The sequence below is a fragment of the Schistosoma mansoni genome (genome assembly GCF_000237925.1).
Source record: "Schistosoma mansoni, WGS project CABG00000000 data, supercontig 0181, strain Puerto Rico, whole genome shotgun sequence".
In the NCBI taxonomy this organism is placed as follows: Eukaryota; Metazoa; Platyhelminthes; class Trematoda; order Strigeidida; family Schistosomatidae; genus Schistosoma; species Schistosoma mansoni.
In genome coordinates, this window is record NW_017386065.1 from 465,482 (window position 1) to 488,237 (window position 22,756).

Here is a 22,756-nt window from a genome sequence, read left to right on the forward strand (position 1 = left end):
CAGTCGTTCTATCTGTAAAAATCTCCGAAAAACATGTATTGGCATAGAATTATGGTGACGCTTATTATGAGTAAGAGATTATAGTCGTTGATACTATCCACTGTTCTATAACTTTAGTTTACAATCGGTATACCGCATAAGACAATGAAGAGCACAAACACCATAAAATGTCAACAATATAAGATGATTGATATTTATAAATAGTATAAACACAAAAAAGCTGTTAATACAAATAAATTATTTAGATCATAAAAAAAAAGATTTAGTGTATGTAGATCCTAATGAACAAAAAATTGTGAACGGGATCACAGTTAACGTCACAAATACCCAAAAAAAATGATATGTTCTATTAATCCTAAAAAAACAAGATGTAGATTTATCACACACTCAGACACACACACACACACACAGAAAAAGGGGAAACAAAAGTCAAAATGAAGTTGAATAACATAAGAAATACACAACCGGATAATCAATGATAATGTGAAACAGTTAAGATTTATGATCTTCATTATTATTTCTTATTATCTATTCTATTTGAATGTAATAACATATCATCATTGAGTAATTTATCAAAATCAATGGAATCATTTTCATTTATTTCTATATTATCCTCATCGTAATTATTGCCTTTCGAATTATTGGGATTGAACGATGACGATGATGATATAACTGATACGGATTGAGGAACTGAATTATTATTTGTCCCTAAATTACATGATTTCGTTGTGATATCTGCTGTTGCAATAGTAGTAGTAGTAGTGTTCTGTTTCTACAAGAAAATGAGTATATAAAGTTAAACAAAAATGAATTATTCAAAATATTTGAATTGTAACAATTATGAAAGTATAGGAATACCTTCATTCCAAAAGATGTATGCTATGAGTTTACATTAACCGATCATTGAAAACAACTAATGTTATATCTATCTAGCCTATAATGATAACTGAATTTTATTGATGAAGTTGTAAGTTGATTACTAAATAGTGACTAAACAATTTAAAAGCTCTAATCATATAGGAAATCAGTAGTGGGCCCAATAGCTGAAATGGTAACATGAGTTTGAATTACACAAGAAGAATTAATTCACCCGAATTCCCATGTCGGCTTTAATTGTCAAGTAGCACGAACCTAGGTGTAGAGTTTCTTGCTGACTTCTTCCAACTACTTAGCACAGTGTGAACATTTTATAATGTGAAATGAGTTTAATGAATTGTCAAAACGCTACGTTATGACCTGTAGAAAAAACACATCTCAGATTCAAAAAATTACATATAAGCTAAGATGGATAGTGGCTAGCAGTGGACTCTAGGACACGTGTCTCATCCTATTTGAGACTCGTCAGCTGGATGTACCTGTATGTGATTAAACAAAACAACTATTTTCCGATTATTCAATTTTCAACTTTTTTAATTATAAATCCATCAAATTCTTAATGGATTGTTTAGTGTTATACATTGAGCAAAGTGGATTTCCCTTTCATCATACTTTAACTACTGAAAAAGTATTTAAATGATCATATAATAAAAGTTAAGACAAATTACTATAACGTGATGGGTAAAATGATGGCCAATATAATACAGAATAAAAGTGTTATTTGAAGGGGATGGAGAGTTGCTTTTTGAAAATAAATATAATATTATGTGGATCCAAAATAGTTGAATGAATATTATGTTCTAGAGGGAGTGTTGAGTCGGCTTCCGGAGAACTTCAACAGAACCTCCAAAGGCCCACAAAGGAGCCGTAGAGCCCTAGCCAATCAGGGTATGATGAAACACTCTAGAGTTTCAACGTGGCGTGCTACTATTGGTCGGTAGCATAAAATGTCGTTTAACGTATTGGCTGAAATATGATGCTGATTTGGCAAACGCTAACATCTATAAATACCCATGATTTTCTGTACAAAAGCGAATCCTTGAGTAAAGTGTTTTCTCTCATACTTGCGCCTTCTCTCTGGTGTTCAAGTCGGTGAGTAGTTCTAGCCTGTGGGTTACTAGAATAGCTTAGGAAACGAATAAAGCGTTCAATTGGCGAGACGTATCAGGAAGAAGGCCAGGAGAGTAATCATAAAATTAAAGGATGTTGTGGATAAGAGTTCATAATATGCGATTGAAGTAACTTCAATCAGATAAACATATTGTAGATCAAAATATATTCAGCGCACGAACTCAATATTTCTTAGCTTATATGTGCGCCGTGAATAACTGATTTCTTTAAAAAAAAAAACATAACATAATGTGGTGTTTATATGAACTAATGATTCCTTTGTACTTGATGACTGCTTGATTTCGAATTCCAAATACAATACATTAGTTCATGTTCATATAGTACTTCTTGATGAAATTGAGTTAATTCTGGAATTCCCAATTTATACTATAATTCAAATACTCCTCATTATCATACATAACTACAAATAACATTAAGCTACAATAGATGATACAAAGGTGGACTTTCAAGGGTGATTTTTACGGACTATTTTCTTTTACAATGACAAGACTCAAGCAGTAAAAATGACGAATACTACTTACCCAACAAATACTTTTTCACTTAAACTACCTCCGAAAATGTAGAGATATTACAGTGATTACAATTGATATAAAAGATGAATACTGAGAGCACATATAATTTGTATATTAGCACTGAAATGTATTCATAACAATAATGAAATCTTCATTCATTAAATTATATAGATAAGTTGAATGATTGATAGACAACAGTAGCACGTTATGAGACACTAAAACATGACTTACTTCAGAATTACTGATATGTTCAGTACCACTTGATAATGTTTTAGGACGTGTTAATTTACCCTGAAAAGTAAAATAAAACTTAGACATATACATCCCACTTATCGTTCTAAACGATAATTTAGGTACATTTAAAAGAAATTAACTAGTTTACATTGAATATATAACTCATTTCAACGCTTCCCATCAATCGTTAACAGTTGAAATTAACAACGAATTATAGTGATTAGAAATAAAGATGTGATTTATTTAACTTAATTAAAATGAAGTGAATGTTTCGGTAAACGGACAGAAAAAATGTTGTAGTAGAAACTGATATCACACAAAGAAGACTTAGTCGTATAAAAAGAGATGAGGCTACAATTAATGATGCAAGTAATTGTAATTAATTATATAATTAAGATTGAACGAATAGAAGTTAATCGGTAGAGAAAAATGCTTAGATCATAATACAGGTGGTTAAGTAACTAAATGAGAATATAAATAAAAAAAAGTAACGTAAACCTGATTAATTTTGAAGACTTGATGGTCTAATGAATAATTGCCTACTAGTATTGTGTTATGTGCTACTGATGTCAACAAATATAAGTAGTATGTATCATCACATGAAAGTGAAATGCTTGGAGGCAGAAGGTTAACAAGATCAAAGAAAGAGAATGAGAACGGAGAAAGATTACTGTGGAAATGAAGGAACATTGAAGTCTGAGACGATGGATTGACGTTATGCAAATGAAGTATTTACTGTATAATTCTCAAATTTCATTGAGAGATTCTGTAATATTGTATTCAAATACGTTCGACTGTCTGTACTTGTATTCTTGTTTACTACAGTATGAAGTGTAAAAATATTATACAAAAATCAAATGAAATACACAAGAGACAAAACAAAGATTGAAACTATATTGGCGGGTTAATTCAAAAAAGAGAAAAACAGAAACAAAACATTTAATTTACAGCGATGACTATGTAGTGCCGCGATTCGTTAATCGTTCGTTTCGATAACCGATATAATTCTAATCTTAACGGCGCGTAAAATCAAAAGACAAAGGATAGCAGCAACTACAGTTTATTGTCGAATAACTCAGGTCAGAAAGTTAACAACACCTGAGCGAATAATAACGAGCGAGTGAACAGGCGAATAAGCGAATGAGGCGGAAATGACATGCAGTGGAGATGGCTGGGAAGCCAACTCGAGAGCGAAGCGAAAGATAATGCGTATTGGAGATGGCTGGGAAGCCAACTCAATTTAAGCAAGCGTTAATCAACATTTATAGTCGGACAAAAATGAATGACAGACATATGATGAATAAGATACGAAGTGTACACATATATGCTCATATAAAAATATAGTCAAGGTCAATAAGAGAATAATGAACAAGATCAAAAGATGACTCAATGTACAGGCGAATTGGCTTGGCCAGTAGCTAGAATAAAGTATATGGGCTTACCATAACAACCGATACTACAACTACAGTAAGAAACAGTTTAACAGGTATCAAATCAACTTATGGAACAATTTCGAAAGAATTATTAATATATAGATTAATATTTATAAAATAAGCTTAATAATACAGTGTAACCAGATGGGTATGTGAATGAAATGGATGATTGACAAAGTTTTTTATTTAAAAAAAAACCTTTTTATATTTAAGTAGAAGATTTTGATGTGTTTATTATGTAGTTTAAATAGTCTGTATTACAATATGATGAAGAACAAGCATATATGATAATATAAAATAAATTTTGTTCAATAGTTCAAGTTGGTGAAATGAGACAAAATGACTGCACAGTAATTCGATGTTTTCAATTGTGATCCAACATTAATCGATTAATAATCTCTACAACCCTATATTGATAATCTCTTGTGACTAACTTCGAGAGGTAATTCTCAGATTTCTAGTGAATGGCTGTGATTAGTGGAATTCAATCCGTGCCGAGTGTGAGGTGGTTATCTACCGAAGACAATGGAAGATCGACGCACAATATCGTGGATTGTGTAAAGTTAGACATTAGCATCGTTGGATGATGGTTCAGTGGTCTAAAAGTTAAGTGTACGCGTGCGACACAGAAGGTCCTGGGTCCCAGCCCCGTGTGCAGGATCGTGGATGCACACTGCCGAGGAGTCCCATACTAGGACGAAACGGCTGTCCAGTGCTTCCAGGTCTTTAATGGTAGTCGAACATCGATCAATTCATGATCTCGATGAGACTCAACAATCTTCACAATCCTATACTGATAGTATTAAAAATTGAGACTAACAAAATGAGAAAATAAATAAATTAAGTAATAAGATGTTTAGATTTATGAGGAAGAAAATGAAAATATACAGCGATGGTAATTTGATCAACATTGACCTGAGATTAAATAAGGTTTTAACCAAAGATTTTAGCATGCCGCTGAGAACCAATGGGTGAGTTTGTCACATTTTGAAAATGAACTGCTATCGACTGAAATAGTTGAGATATGTGTTACATTTATCCAATTACCCTTTACCTCAACAGATAATGTTTACTCGTTGTCATAACTCAGAGACTCCAGTCGTGTGACTAGTGCATCAATATTTGCTTTTGTAGTATTTCGACCTTCGTCCGTTAACAGTGCTCCAACAGCACGCCGCGCGAGAGTTGAGCCTGTTTTGAGGATCGACATCATTTTCCTATCATGCTCAAAATGCAATCGCATAAGTCCTTCTTGCTGATTTCGTATTGAGTCAAGTTTTTCATATATAGCCTCTGCCAGGGAAGTCCTACTCACTGCCTTCTCGTGGCGGGGGTGTTGTTCACAAAAGTGAGAGGACGAAAAGCGAATGTCCGGCTCTTTATCCGGGTTGGTGGAAACGGAGGGTCCACCTAGGGGAGTTGGAAAACCCTGATTCCAAACCAATGGTGTACATGAGCTCCAGTATCCTAAGGAAACAAATGGCGTATGAACCAATTGTTGGTCACCGGCTACCATGGGACTGCATTTCCTTACGATGCTCCACTGCCTTGTGGACTAGACCTTCAGGTCAAAGGCTCTGAGTGTGGCCCCCTAAGAAAACCACCTGCTTCAGTTTGAGCACCTGGGCAGTATCACAACCCTCACACAAATCGAATGAGATTTGTACGCCGCATATGTATCTGGTGCTTCCTTGTACCAATATTTATGTGTTTAAATAAATAAATAAATATGTACTCGTGAAGCAGTAGGTAGGAAGTAAGCGGGGGGATATCTAATGGCATCAGTCCATAAAGTAACTAACTGTTTGTCAGAGGTATATTGGCAGGTATAGACAACCAGGTTGAGGTCATCGTTACTCACATTTTCATCTGACTCTTTCAACTCTAAATGGGATCGCAAATGAGGATAGATTCTGGCTTATAATGCACACTTGTGGGACTTTAGTTTGTAATAATTCCGAACTTAATCAGTTGACTTCTTTGTTTAAACCTAAAATCATTCACCAAGCAACGGTATTGTTAATCCCACGATAGAAATCTTACAAATGCAAATCAAGTTTATTAGTACGTTATCTTTACAGTAAACTGAGTGCAATGCAGGGTTATTGCAAGACGTTTATAGTGTTCATAACCTATAAACTGCAACAACTTAACGTTCAGAAAGAAGGTTTTCTCGACCAATTAAAAAGGTATAGACAAAAGTAATTGAACAAAGTCTAAGTAAGCACTTCATAAAGATTACTGATCTAAGAACATTTCCTTTTTTGACACTGGAATAGTTTAGTTGTTGTTGGAGATCATGAAATCAGCTTTACAGGTTCAGGTAGTCAAGAACAGACAATGAAATGAGAAACAAATTGTAAGGAAAAAACAATGAGAACATTTATAAACATGTAATAAAATGTAAAATATCAGACACTTTAGATTACATTGAACAGAAGGGATAAATTTCATAAACTAAACACTAAATGATTCCCGATGTAACTATCATCCTCAATAGAGCTTACTAATAAGGAGCAGTACTAATACCCATATTCCAGAATGATATAGAGATTTAGATAAATAACAAGAAAAAATGGATGGCAACTAGCGTTGCATAACTATTACGCTTGAAAATTTGGAACAATATCCACCTAATCTTTAAGTTACATCCAAAACTGAAGGTCGGAAAAAGTCCAATGTAAATAGGTTTTTCCAAGATCGAACTACTTCGACTATACTCACTTGGTGTTGCTTACTTGTATCTTCCCATTGTTAATTAGGGCTGCGATTGATCAGTCTCTTGTTGGCATTTGAGCATCCTCCGCGGACTGCTCGATATTACCTGAAGTCTCAAGCTTTATAAGCAATGACGGATAGTGGCTAGCAGTAGAATCCAGGACGCACGTTTCGGCCTATTTGGGACTCGTCAGCTGGATGTACCTGCATCTCAGAGTTGATGTTGACCCTAGTATATCCAGCTGACGAGTCACAAACAGGGCGAAACACGCGTCCTGGATTTCACTACTGGCCACTACTTCGACTATAGTCTTACAACACCGTGGAATTCTTCAAAAATATAAACGACTGTTCAGTCCAGTCTTTCTGTTATTATAGGTTCATAAAAATGTTGGCAAAAATGGTAACACAGTAGAGCTGATCGGGAAATTTAACATATGCCATTTTACTTCCTATAAAAAATTTAGATATAATACGGGGAAACAATATTACTTTTCATCAAATCCAAGTAGAACTGGATTTATAAAAAGATGATTTATGTAGTTGACCAAAAGTGAAGACAGAAAGCTGTAAAGTTCGTTGTTAACAGATACAGCATGGTTTTCAATTGCCTGAGTGGATAACCAAACAATTACTTGGTTATCGAATGAAGATATCCTTCAAGCTGTCTGAACATTGAAACAAACACGTATGTGGATAACTTACACAACATAAACTAGAGGAATTCTACAGAAGGATGGAAAAAATTACATCACAAAGCGGTCCTCAACTTCAAGGAGCTAGATAGATTACAACCCCTCTACATATCTGAAGCTATCTGGATCAACTTCAGAAAGCTTAAATCATACTATAAAACCAGTAACGAAAAATTAAAAATACGTTTTGACGATTATATAATTTTATCAGGTATAATCTGGCACTTACGTAAACATTGTAACACGCTGAACCCACTTTGTTCTCCAAAGATTTGTATGTACTAGTTTGTCTACAATGTTTCAAAGAAGCTATTAAACTAAAATATGTTTATCTTAGTACATAATTATTCAATCAAATTGTTTTCCTATTCAATTGCACTAACCTGTCAGTTTACCGATGAAAATATGTCAACTTTCTACATGTTATGGCTTAATAATTTGTACAACCTTTAAGATCATTATCTATCCATTGGTTTGGTCGTGTTTTTTGGTACTTACTTACTTATGCCTGTTACCCCTCGACGAGGAGCATAGGCCGCTCACCAGCATTCTCCATCCAACTCTGTCCTGAGTCTTCATTTCCAGTTCTTTGCAGTTAACATTCATCCTTTTCATATCCACTTTTATTTCCTGGCGTAATGTGTTCTTTGGCCTTCCTCTTTTCCGGTTCCCTTCAGGGTTCCAAGTTAGGGATTGCCTTGTAATGCACATTAGTGATTTCCTTAATGTATGCCCGATCCATTTCCAACGTCTTTTCCTAATTTCCTCTTCAGATGGAAGTTGGTTTGTCCTCTCTCATAAAGAGTTTTGCTCTGGTTGTTAGAAGGTGCATCGGCCTCGTGACTTCCGAAAAATTTCGGCTTTCATCATGAGGTGTCATAATTATTCCTTCAACTCCCAGGACAGAGTTTAAATGGTTTGAATTATTTTTTTCTGGTTAGCGTTTTTTAGCGAGTTAGCTTTTCTACAAGATGGGGTCGCTAACCCCATGCCCAACCCTTCTCCTTTACCCGGGCTTGGGACCGGCAGTAACTCTAGAAGAGCTACAGGAGTTTTTTGGTAGGCTGAAGGATATTTGTTTTGCGCAGAAGCTAAATTATTTATTTCAGTATCCTTGTTAAGGGTATTAAATTTATGTATTTGCAACTTATTTACTTACGAATAGCCCGAGCTATTTACTATCAACGTGTCTATTTATTTCTATCTATAAAAACGCTTAAAAATAATGATCGACAGATGTAGCTTTGAAGTATACAATTAGCTATCCGAAGAAACATAGTTACTAAAAGAATTCATAATTTGGAAAGGTTAAATAAGGTCATTTTGTGAATGAACTTAACTCCAGTCATACTTAATTGGTGGTTAAATTTTGCACATATCCTTAAAATAACAGAGTAATAATCTCCCTTTACTGAAATATCATCTTTATTTTACATATACTCTTTGTCTGAACATAGCCTAGTACTCATTGATTGTATATATATATAGTAGAGAAGAACTCTTAAACTTAGAAATAATGTATGTTACTTTTACAACGTTATCGAAACGAAAGTTTTATGCGTTAACAATAATTAAGGCCATCTTATAAGATATTATTATTAATTATTTGAACACATAAACATTGGTACAAGAAGGTATCAAATAGACAGTTATTTATCTGTTCTTTGGAACACCAAAAGACCTACATAAGTGTTTTTGAGCTTGATTTAGGATACCTACTTGAATGTTAAAATCCCCTTCTAGGATTACTAGTGTTGAACTCCTACATTTCTGAAGATCAGAAAGCTTCCTTCAAAACTCACCTTTTACTCCATTCAGAAAAATCAGTAATGGAAGACAAGGAACAAGCAGCAATATATGTATGTATCATCATGAGTCCTCCAAAACGAGTTCTTACTGGACCAAAACGTTGGCTAACGCACAAGCAATTAGTCCCTTTCATATATTTTGATAGAACAATGACAAGGAGTTGATGTGATAAAATCAACACAAGCAATTGTCGATAGGAAACCATTTTAAGGAATGTTTTTTTTTAGATTCCCCAACCTAGTATACGACTGAATTAATACACCCATTTATGAATTGAATAAAAATGGCTAGGTGTATGATTTTTACAATCTTCTAATATGGATTATGAGAGATCAAATACAGTTTGAGTCATGCTTACTTTGATTTTGGTCATTCTGTTAGATAAGTACAGTATATAGTTATGTCATCACATGGCATTAGATGAAACCTAACTTGCCTGGGAGATAGGATCGATAGAAAGCAGAAGAATAACAGTGTAGACAACTAGCACACTACATGTTTGTGATCATATTATAAAACCTTGTGTCTCTTAAAAAAAAATACGCAATAACCAATGGGAGCACTGGCTTATCCACGAAGTCACAAATTCATACCTATCTATTTGGGTTTCAGCCATCCAGCTCAGAGAACAAACCAACATCAAAATCACCTACCTGAGCTACAAATCTTCTCCACCATCATAAAATATGTAGCCTTAACATATCTACCAATTATACGTATATGTTACTACACATTCTTTTATCTTCCACTTAATGACAATGTCTAAATAAAAATTTCCTATACATATATTAAATGTAATAAAAATCCAAGAAATTCATCGGATAATAAAACATACCGTAATAAATTCCATTTCTCAATGAATACAGCTGATGTTTTATCCTTAGCAGTTTTTACAACGGCTGATGTTTTCAAATATCTAGAAGGGTTATTAGAAGATAGAAATAATTCTATAAATTATTATTTATCATTAAAGTGATAAGTGAAATTGTTAACCATGTACAATCTTCAAATATAATTGATGATTAAAAGATGCATTTTTTTTACATTAAATTATTCAATGTAACTTCTGGTTATTAACTTTCAATATGCCCCCAAATGCCCTGGTACGGTCGAGAGTGGGGAGGGTCTACTCTCCCTCTCGAAATGCTCTCACATGGCCACGCGAATATATAGCCTCTGACAGGGAAGTCCTACTCACTACCTTCTCGTGGCGGGCGTGTTGTTTACGAAAGTGAGAGGACGAAAAGCGAATGTCCGGCGCTTTAACCGGGTTGGTGGACACGGAGGGTCCACCTAGGGGAGTTGGAAAACCCTGATTCCAAACCAATGGTGCACATGGGCTCCAGTATCCTGATGGAACGAATGGCGGACGAACCTGTCATTGGTCAACGGCTACCATGGGACTGCATCTCCTCACGATGCTCCACTGCCTTGTGGATCAGACCTTTTGGTCAAAGGCTCGGGGTGTGGCCCCCTAAGAAAACCACCTGCTCCGTTTTGGGTACCCGGGCAGTATCACAGCCCACACACACACAAATAGTGTGGCGCATATGTACCTGGTGCTTTTTTGTACCAATATATATGTGTTTAAATAATAATAATAATAATAAATTTCAATATGATAATGATTATATGCTTTATTTGGACCTATAGACTATTACTATTATACAATTTAATATTCTTAAGGATAATAATTAATTTATTAATTACGGTCTTTCATAATCATAACATCTCCTCTCAATACCAGGAAAAGTCTTCAACAGAGTATTGTTAAACAGGATGAAGGATTCCGTGGATGCCCAACTTCGAGATCAACAAGCTGGATTTCGTAAGGATAGATCGTGCACGGATCAAATTGCAACTCTACGTATCATTGTGGAACAATCAATCGAATGGAATTCATCACTGTACATCAACTTCATCGACTACGAGAAGGCATTTGATAGCGTGGACAGGACGACACTATGGAAGCTTCTTCGACACTACGGCGTGCCTGAGAAGATAGTCAACATCATACGGAACTCCTATGATGGACTAAACTGCCAAATCGTCCACGGAGGACAACTCACCGACTCGTTCGAGGTAAAGACCGGTGTTAGGCAAGGTTGCTTACTCTCACCCTTTCTCTTTCTCCTGGTAATCGACTGGATCATGAAGACGTCAACATCTGGAGGAAAGCACGGGATACAGTGGACAGGAAGTATGCAGCTTGACGATTTAGACTTTGCGGATGATCTGGCTCTTCTATCACAAACACAACAACAAATGCAGGAGAAAACAACCAGTGTAGCAGCAGCCTCAGTAACAGTAGGTCTCAATATAAACAAAGAGAAAAGCAAGACTCTCCGATACAATACAATATGCACCAATCAAATTACACTTGACAGAGAAGCTTTGGAAGTTGTGGAAACCTTTACATATCTGGGAAGCATCATTGATGAACACGGTGGATCAGATGCAGATGCAAGGGCGCGGATCGGCAAAGCAAGAGCAGCATACCTACAACTGAAAAACATCTGTCAACCAACACCAAGATTAGAATTTTCAATACAAATGTCAAGACAGTTCTTCTGTATGGGGCAGAGACGTGGAGAACTACGAAAGCCATTATCCAGAAGATACAAGTGTTTATTAACAGCTGTCTACGCAAGATACTTTGGATCAGATGGCCAGACACTATCAGCAACAAGTTACTGTGGGAGACAACAAACCAGATTCCAGTGGAGGAAGAAATCAGGAAGAAGCGCTGGAAGTGGATTGGGCACACTTTGAGGAAATCACCCAATTGTGTCACAAGACAAGCCCTCACATGGAATCCTGAAGGTCAAAGGAGAAGAGGAAGACCAAAGAACACATTACGTCGAGAAATAGAGACAGACATGAGAAGAATGAACAAGAACTGGATAGAACTAGAAAAGAAGGCCCAGGACAGAGTGGGTTGGAGAAAGCTGGTCGGCGGCCTATGCTCCATTGGGAGTAACAGGCGTAAGTAAGTAAGTAAGTATAATCATAACAACTTTTTTCGCTTGATATTGTACATATGTTATTTTCTATTTTATGACATGATATGATCTAGTTTACCTGTATATAAACTGAGTATATCTGAAATAAATGATTTGTACAGTGGAAGCTGATATTAGCGTTCTGAACTCAACAGGCAGGGCTAGGCAAAAAAAGGATAAGCCTAAATAACACATTAAGAGAAATCTAGTAAATAACTAATAGACTTACGCATCACTGGTTCGTAAAGTATCTAAACCTTGTTTAACTTCACTCTTTAATTCCTCAATTGGTGTTATCCCAAGCTGACGCTTTAAAAACTGCTGCCGACGAAATTTAGATAATAAAACTTGTCGCAAAGTTTGAATTTCATCTTCGACCTCGGAGAACAGTAAAAATAACAAAGTTAAAATCATATATTTATAGATAGTTGATAAGTAAAATAATAGAATTCGAAGAAATATTGGATAAGAATCTAAGAAGTAAAAATCAATAAAAATATACATTGAGATTAATGTTTCACATTATATAATACTTCGATACTAACAATTTCTCCATTGCCTTTTGGTAAAATTAGCCTACTTAGGAAATCACGAGTATCTTACGGAACAAAACCACCATACAGAAACATGTAGTGCATTAACAAAAAAATTAATCAACTTTCAAAGACGGCAAGTCCACTTATAGTTTAATTATTTGGAATCTGGAAGAGTCAAAAGAAAATGACCTTGCTAAAAGGCATGCACATGGTCTGGAGTTGGTTGCACTGATAGTTGGGTTCCTAATACTTGTTTCTTTAACAAGTCTGAACAGTTGTCTGCTGTTGGCTTTTCCATCTCCCTTGCTTTCGTTGCCCACCACTGTTTGCGATCATTGCGTAGGCTTCTTATTAGCCTGCGCTTAAGCTGACTCCGCTCTTTGTTATGTTCAGAGCCAGATGGGATGAGTTTTCAAGCATCTATCAGCGCGGTAGATGCTGCCGAGATCCAGTGTTTCTACCTAACCTTATGGTTTACCGTAATAGCAGATATCACTGCTGTTTCCATAGCTTTTCGGATGTCATTCCACGCTGCCTCGGGGTGGACACAACTTACATGGCTGCCTAACTGTTTTTCTAGTTGTTCTTAACTTGCCTATCATTAAGTAAAACCCTAAGAGGCTTCCCTGCAGTGTCTTTCCTACGTCCAGTAAGACGCAGATAGATACGTGCTCGCACTAGAGCATGATCTGAATCTAAACATGCGCTCCAGAATGAGCGACAGCCTTCTATCGAGCTCCTCCATCGGCGGCTGATAGCGATGTGATCCAGTTGGGTCCAACGTTGGGACGAATTCGGGGGTCGCCATGTCAAAAGATGCTTTTCCTTGTGCTTAAAGTTAGTATTTGCAAGAAACAGGCGGTTATCGGAGCATAGCTGCAACATACGGTCGCCATTATCTGTTCTTTGAGCCAGCACACCATAAGATCCACCCAGGTGTCTTTCTCTTTCGCTTAGTTTACCTACTTGAGCATTGAAGTCACGAGCCACGGTTAGTTACCAGTATACCACTGACCATACATCGCTTCGAAGTGTGCACTAACACGAAGACTTAGGGATAACAGTACGCCACAACTTAAAAACAAGTGAGCATTGCAATGCAGCAACCGCCAAAGGTTTTCAAGCGTTACAGTCACTTGACCGAGCATTCGAATGGTTTGACGAAGTTTCAGATCTTACACTCCACCTATGTAAGATCACACCTGAAGTACTGCACCCAGACAGCCAGTTTAAGTGTTGTTAAGAATACTAACAAACTCAAGCGTGTTCGGTGTGTGAGAACGAAGTTAGTGAAGGGTACTTTCAAGCTCTCTTACAATGAAGGTTGAAGCCCTGAACCTCTCCCCCTTATCGTATCGTAGAACATCAGGTGACCTTACATCGACCTTCCATGTCTCTATTGACGACTTGAGTGTCAATATGTCTCATCATTTTACTCCCCGCAGAACTAATCATCTCCGAGGCCGCAGAAAGAGGGTCCAAAAACCGCGAACTCATAAAGTCAGGGTGTGGTTCGCTTTTTCTTACCATGTAGTCAATGACTGAAATGCCTTACCCCAGCAAGTGGCATCAGCTCCATCAGTGAATATTTTTGAGAAAATAGGCCTTAACTGGAAAACAAGCAGCAAAGATTAACACAGATCCACCTACTTAATATCATTATTTATTTAAACACAAAAACACTGGCACAAGGAGGTATCAAATAGACATGCGCCACATAAATCAATCGACTTGTGTGAAGGCTGGGATACTAACCAGGTGCCCAGACCGAAACACGTGGTTTTCCTGGGGGGTCGCACCCACAGCCTTTGACCTAGAGGTCTAGTCCATAAGGCAGTGGAGCAACGTCAGGAGATGCAGTCCTATGGTAGCTGATGACCCATTGTTGGTTCATACGCCATTTGTTCCTTCAGGATACTGAAGCTCATGTGCACTGAATACCTCCACCACACACCGTCAAATTCCGTATTGAAATTGTATTAGACATATTAAAAATATTCACCACCCTTAAGTATGATTTTGGTGTCTGGGTACATAACGCGTGATATCAAACCGCAAGATAAACATTCATTGCCTAGGACTATACAGATTAACAGTGAGATTATAATTTGTGGACGACCTTTGAGCGACGCCAAAGTAACTTTAAGAGTGTCCACCGAATAACTAGGACCAAATGAGGGTATCAAGAAACACTACGATTGTTAGCCTGCGATAAGTATGACGGTGTTCTAACATTTGGCGGAGGGTGAAGATGTGATCAATGCATCCTCGACCAGAACGAAAACCAGCCTGCTCCTCGCGAGTCAATCGTTCTCGGGTTTTAAACAACCTACGAAGAATAATAGAAGCCAAAAGTTTGGAAGCAATCGGAAATAGACTTATCCCCCGGTAGTTATTGCAGGAACAACGTGAACCCTTTTTAAAGATAGGGACGACTATCGACTCATTCCATGGTGTTGGAACACTTTCTTCCTCCCAAACCTTTGCAAACAACACAGTTTCTTAGCCAGAAATTCACCACCATCTTTAAAAAGAGCCGGAGGTAAGTCATCTGGGCCCGGTGATTTGTAACGTTTCAAGAGTTGGAGTTCCTTGCGGACTTCCGCCTCGTTTGGTGGATCAGTCGTCACCGGCCATGGGGGGCAGGACAAACTGGTTGATGTTGCCGGAGCAGCAGGCCAGTTGAACTGCCCTTCGAAAAATTCCGCCCATCGTCCAAGACGTCGAGAGATGTTAGTGATTGGCATCCTATCATCCTCGTACATTGTTTCACTCACACCAGACTTCTTGCTGCCAGTGGCTCGGATGAGTTGGAAGAGCTTCCGTCAGTTACCAGATGCAGCTGCTGCTTCCATCTCATTAGCACGCTTCGATCACCAGGCTTCTCGGTCCTTACGCAAGCTTTACCCAATTTCATTACGTAACAGCGTTCGTTTGTAGTCAAACTCACGGTCACCCGGAGTAGACCGACGGGCTTCCATCAGTTGTAAGGAGCCAGAAGAAACCCAGTGCTTGTAAGCGGGACGTTTCGCGAAGCCGCAAGCGGCTTTACTCGCCATTTTCATGGCGTCGTGGAGATGCAACCAATGCTCATCTATACTTTTCGGTGGGATGGTAACTAGTCTAGAAGCTAGCTCCGCTCGATACTTACTTGCAACAGAAGTTGCAGCCAGTTTACTAACATCGATCCGTTGGTGGTGGTCAATCCTTCGGCCACTGAAAAGTAAGGTGAGATTGGCGCAGATCAGGGCATGATCAGACTCCAGATAAGTACTCCAAAAGGAGCGGCAGTCTTGTACACAACCACGCCAGCGGTAGCTGATCGCGATGTGATCAATCTGAGTCCAGGCTTGGGATGCAGAGGGAGGACGCCAGGTAGCACACCGGTGATGACTGTGCCGGGAGTTAGTGCTGGCCAGAAACAGGTTGTGGTCTGTGCACAGTTGCAGCAAACGGTCCCCGTTATCTGTCCTACAACCAACAAGTCCCCATCGGCCACCTAGACGACCGACCTGTGCATTCAAGTCTCCGGCTAGTACTACAATATCTGTCGAACGCGCTTCCTGGAGAACTGTTAACTGATGGTAAAACTCATCCTTGATTGCATCCGGGCTGCAATCTGTCGGGGTATAGGCGGAGATGACGAAAAGACACTGATTCTCACGCCGATTTCTTCTCACTTTGATGGAACTTTCTAATCTAACAGCACATAACCGACTGTTAATGGGGATCCAATCGATTAGTGCTGCCTCAGCTCTAGCGCTTAGTGCGACACCAACGCCTGCAAGACCAGACGAAGATGCCACAGGGTCCCCGGATAAGCGCACGTGGAACAAGCTTTTCGAGGCGACAGATGGAGAACGAATTTGTAGTACTTCACTAGAGTCTTGAATACGGGTCTCGGATAGACAACAAACGTCAACATTAAGACCTTTCAAAGACATAGCCAGCCCTATCTGTTGTCTGATCTGCATTAGTGTGCGAACGTTGAAGGAAGCCAGCTTGAACGGCGTACGTGGTTTCAGAAAGACTGCTTCAGTATTCGTAATCGGTGGAAGCATTCACTTTCAACCAGACAGTGACTGGAGATCGTTTAGATAGGACAGATTTTCCACCAAGAGCGAGCTGCTGCATAAGTTGAAAAGTAAGGTTACACAACTTGGGAATAAAGGGAGTGAAATAAAGGGAGCGAATTACTAAATAATAGTAATAATAATAATAATAATAATAATAATAATAATGGTAATAATAATAATATTAATGTAAATTGTCTTGCTTCTAGTATGAGCGAGAATAGTATCGTCAATAGAATTCATAATTTTATTTATTTGTGTGTGGGCTGTATACTGCCCGGGTACCCAAAACGGAGCAGGTGGTTTCCTTAGGGGGCCACACCCCGGGCCTTTGACCAAAAGGTCTGATCCACAAGGCAGTGGAGCATCGTGAGGAGATGCAGTCCCATGGTAGCCGTTGACCAATGACAGGTTCGTCCGCCATTCGTTCCATCAGGATACTGGAGCCCATGTGCACCATTCGTTTGGAATCAGGGTTTTCCAACTCCCCTAGGTGGACCCTCCGTGTCCACCAACCCGGTTAAAGCGCCGGACATTCGCTTTTCGTCCTCTCACTTTCGTAAACAACACGCCCGCCACGAGAAGGCAGTGAGTAGGACTTCCCTGTCAGAGGCTATATATTCGCGTGGCCATGTGAGAGCATTTCGAGAGGGAAAGTGGACTCTCCCCACTCTCGGCCGTACCAGGGCATTTGGAGGCTTGAGGAATTAGAATTATGACTTAGTTGATGGTCAGGGTTAGGAATTAGATTTAGGATTTTCATTACGAACTGATATCAGATATAATGTCAAAATCCTATGTAGCCAAATGGATGGGTGAATTTCGCGCCAAAATCCGAGACCTGTCATCTTATATTTGACTGGTTCGTCCATAAATTATAGTTTCGCCGGACTAAGAAGAAACTACATTCATACTTAAGACTGGAAGATATATATATTTTGTGGTCAACCACTCTAAAAACTAAGAGTGGCATAGTTTGGACAGGTGATCATATGGTTGAGGACGAAGTTGGTAAGCAATGAAGCTCCACAACACGAAACGTTCATCTTATAAACATACTAATATTTTTTGGTGGTAAAAAAACCTCACATACTTGCTTTAATTCTTCAGTCCACTGTGCTCTCATTTTAATGAGTGAATCATCAGAGACATTGTTTGTCTGAGTGTAATCCTCCGAAATATCGATACCAATAGAGATATCATTACATTCATCCTTGTCTATTTAAAATAACAAACTGTTAAAAAGCTTTTACGCAAAACAGACATCTGTATGAAAAGTAAATAATTCAAACAAATTAAGGAAACTAAACGGACACTAAGCAACAAGGTGGGGGTGAAATTGTCATAGATATTTTTTACTCAAATTTGAACAGATATGACCTACGAAGCCCCTCGTCCCTCTCGAACTTAGTTTTCACACACGGTGACGACGTCGGTCAAATGACTTTCCTGCCACCTCTAGGGAGAAGTGATCATGCATTTATATTCAAATTCGTGGCTGCGATAGCCTGTCAAACAGTTGTGCCGGCTTGTCCTGACATATGAAAGGCAGACATAAAGGCAACCAACTCTGCAGCATCGGCTGAAGGATTGGAAACTGACTCAAAGGCATCAGTAGAGGCATTGACACATTTCAGACAGTTATACAACCAAGTAACTCAACCATTTATACCCTGAACAGCCTCAACGAGGACGAAGATCTGAATTATTAGAGGACGATCAAGAAAAAGCAGAGGCTATGGCAAACTATTGTGGGTCAGTTTTCACTCAGTAACCTCATCTAGACGAAGAACTAAACCCAAATATAAAGTTAACAAATCGTCTGCTCACCGTGAACTTTGATCAAGACAATGTACTTAAGGGTCTTAGCGCCTCAGACATGGAAAAGTCAACAGGACCGGATGAATTACACCCCAAAATCCTGAAACGTGTTGCACAATATATCACAGCCCCACTGACTGTGATATTCAGCATGCCATTTGACCAAGGTGTGTTACCCACGGACTGGAAGGATGAAATCGTCACTTCCATAGATAAAACAGGATCGAGACAACTACCATCGCACTACAAACCTGTCAGCCTCACCAGTGTCGTAGTTAAAATACTGGGAATAATAGTCAAAAAGACCGTAATGACATTTGTGGAAACCAACAACTTGTTAAACAGCGGACATGGTTTTAGAAAAGGTTTATCTTGCACAAAAAACCTACTTATAGTAAGGGAGCATTGGACAAGTCAATCAGTCATCTACAACATAGGACCAGGCACATATATGCATCGGTCCAAGTTGCCATACCTCATTAGCACATCAAGATGAACACCAAATTCATAGAAGTAGTTAATTTAGTGATGGTAACATAACATAGAAAGATTGTATATCAGGATATATACATGAAGAAAGACAGATATAAAGCAATTTTAATCTTGTGGTTTAAGGGAAGACAAAGAGTGTATACACCTACGTCATTGTGATCGATTCTGAGCTATGTCACCCAGAGTCTCCAACCATTGGTTACGATAGTCACGCGGACCCCAACCAAGTAGTCTGCATCTACCAACATGGCTCAGACTAGAAGTTAGTGATTTCAAGCACTGATGCCACGTTTTGGATTGACCGCCCCTAACTCTCTTCCAACCATCCCCTACACTAGTCAGCATTGCGCGTCGTGGTAATCAGTGTTCAGGCATACGTAACACGTGGCCCAATCATCTCAGTCGATGAAGGTTCATGACCTCATCAACTGATTTACCATCATTCCCTAATACCCTGCATCTAACCTCACAAAAGTTTTAGACAACGGAAAATCAGTGGGTGTGGTCTGCATAGACTTCAGCAAAGCATTTGAAACAAGATGCCAACAAACAGACTACTCTTGAAGCTAGAAAATCATGGTATTGCCGGACCTCTCTTAAAATGGCCTAAGGATTTCCTAGTAGGTAGTAAACATAAAGTAAGAATAAATTCGAAGTGCTGCACCTGGAGACCAGTACTGAGTGGAGTACAGCAAGATTCTGTCCTGAGTCTTTTTATACTGTATGTAAATGATCTCCCAAGTATAGTAGAGTCTCCAATGTTATTATACGCTGACGATGTAAAATCTGGTGAGAAATAACGGGAGACGCAGGTGCATGTGCATTTCAGGCAGACTTAAACGTTGTGATTAACTGGTCTGAAAAGTGGTTGATGCCTATCAACGCGGCAGTGTCTACATGCACTCTAGGAATACAAAAAAAGATAGGTACAACATGGGGGAAGTGCCTGTACCCGCGGTCTAGTCTCACAAGGATCTTGGGGTGACAGTGAGTAATGATCTTAAGACCACTGCTCATATGCTTTAAGATGGACATTCACCAACTAAGATACTACCATGTTTTCTACAGTATACACAACCTTAGTGAGAACTAAGATTGAGAACTGAGTTCAGGCTGCAAGCCCCTGTTTAATATCCTGGAAAAAATACAAAGGGCAGCTACCCGTACAATTTCATAGCTCCGAGGTTTATGATGCAAAGAGCGGCTTGAAAAGCTAGACCTCTTTACTCTGTCCTATCGCAGATGAAGAGGCGATCTAATTTTGATGTGTAGAATACTAAGAAATGGTTTTGGACCAAATATATACTTTCTTCTTCCTAACAGAACGGGCATCTCAGAGGAAATAGCAGACAAGTAGAAAAGCCAAAAACGATCAAAATATTCATGGCATGAGGATCTTTTTACCAAGTAATCGACTCCTGGGAGCCCGTATCAGTTGTGTCTGCATCTTTAATTGTCTCATTTAAAAGACTGGACACTCATAGAATCATGTTAGAAAAGGAATAACATAGACCATAGGCCTTCTGTCTTCGCTACACAAATGTGAATCTGTTTTAGTCATTTTTATTAGCCTATTTCCTCTAACGTTGAGGTGACGTATATGAATGTTAACAAGACGACCGAAGTCAAATGACTAGATTTAAACAGCTAACTTGTTTGCTAAACTGACCCGAACTTTGAGTGGACAATTTATTTGGGCTACTAAAAATTTATCGTTGGTTTCACCTAAGGAAGTAATAGTATTATTTGTTTTGTCATTGACTTGTAGAGCTAGTGACATAAGGTCAGGTTAAGCCTCGCCTAAATATATGAAGAGCCTAATATATAAGCCATTCAGGAGTGTGCTGTTATGATAGATTGGTCAGTAGATACTAGCTCATCAGTTGAAGAAACATAGTCTATATTTAAAGGCAAGTTTAGTCCAGTTACATCTTCGTTTATACCATACATGGTATTTTTATTATTCATTTATTTAAACACAAATATTGGTACAAGGAAGCACCAGATACATATGCGCCGTACAAATCTCATTCGATTTGTGTGAGGGCACTGATACAGCCTAGGTGCCCAAACTGAAGCAGGTGGTTTTCTTAGGGGGCTACACTCAGAGCCTTTGACCCTAAGGTCTGGTCCACAAGGCAGTGGAGCATAGTAAGGAAATGCAGTCCCATGGTAGCCGGTGACCAACAATTGTTTCATACGCCATTTGTTTCCTTAGGATACTGGAGCTCATGTACACCATTCGTTTGGAATCAGGGTTTTCCAACTCCCCTAGGTGGACTTGCCGTGTCCACCAACCCGGATAAAGCGCCGGACATTCGCTTTTCGTCCTCTCACTTTCGTAAACAACACGCCCGCCACGAGAAGGCAGTGAGTAGGACTTCCCTGTCAGAGGCTATATATTCGCGTGGCCATGTGAGAGCATTTCGAGAGGGAAAGTGGACTCTCCCCACTCTCGACCGTACCAGGGCATTTGGAGGCTTGAGGAATTAGAATTATGACTTAGTTGAGTTGGATTCGTGTCACCCAAGGTAAGAAACTATAAAGATTTAGGAGTCATACTAAGCAGTGATCTCAAAACCACCAGTCACCGTAAGGGTGCTGCTGCTGCAAAAGGCTATAGGTGTTATGGTCTATTCGCAGATCTTTCCAGTATTCAGATGAGGAAATGTTTAGATTTTTATACCCGACTTTCGTGAGACCACATTTGGAATATGGGATTCAAGCAGCGAGTCCTTGTTTCAAATATGAGGTGAATTTGTTAGAACAAGTTCAACGCCAAATGACTAAAATAGTAAAAAGTCTATCTGACCTACCTTATCATTGCCAGGACTAACACAGGCCATCAAGCCTCCTGTCCTTTCCAAACTGAAACTGAAGACAGATTGAAACCCAACTTATTCCCGCTATCATACCATAGATTACAGTGTGATATAATATTGGGTTATCGTACCCTGAACGATAATTTTGGTATTAATACATCTTATCTTTTCTTTCCATATAGGACTAATGATCTGATAGGACATTCGAAGAAAGTTCAAAGACCGAGACCAAATTGTCTATGTCTGGAGTTTCGTTTCTCACACGGAGTAGTGAATTACTGGAATTCTGTACCAGAACACGTAATATCAGCACCTTCTGTTGATATATTCAAAACGAGATCGAACATCCACAGTTTAACAAACTACAAGGATTAATATAGGTCAATAGACTTCCTATCCTTATTACTGAAGTGTATTTAAAACCCCTATAATTTAAGAAAATTTCGATACAAATACTTGCTTTAGTTTGTTTTGAGAACCTATATAGACTACTTTTGACATCAACAGTTAAAAACGTAAGTTCAGGAGAACTAACCATCAAGATACGCTAGATCCATTTGGCGGTTGATGTGAGGCAACGACCCAGCGGTGTCGTCTGCTGA

The 22,756-nt window shown here is 38.7% G+C and overlaps 1 protein-coding gene across 1 annotated transcript; it reads right to left on the reverse strand.

Annotated features, from left to right (window-relative positions):
- Positions 1 to 169: 169 nt before the first annotated feature.
- Smp_081380 (tumor protein d52, putative) lies at positions 170 to 22,756 on the reverse strand. Its single transcript, XM_018795176.1, has 7 exons — positions 22,690 to 22,756; positions 18,113 to 18,237; positions 12,640 to 12,788; positions 10,244 to 10,324; positions 7,829 to 7,889; positions 2,751 to 2,810; positions 170 to 772 (listed from the first exon to the last, which is right to left on the reverse strand). The coding sequence occupies exons 1-7, from the start codon at positions 22,709 to 22,711 to the stop codon at positions 515 to 517; spliced, it is 756 nt and encodes a 251-aa protein (XP_018647002.1). The 5' UTR covers positions 22,712 to 22,756; the 3' UTR covers positions 170 to 514.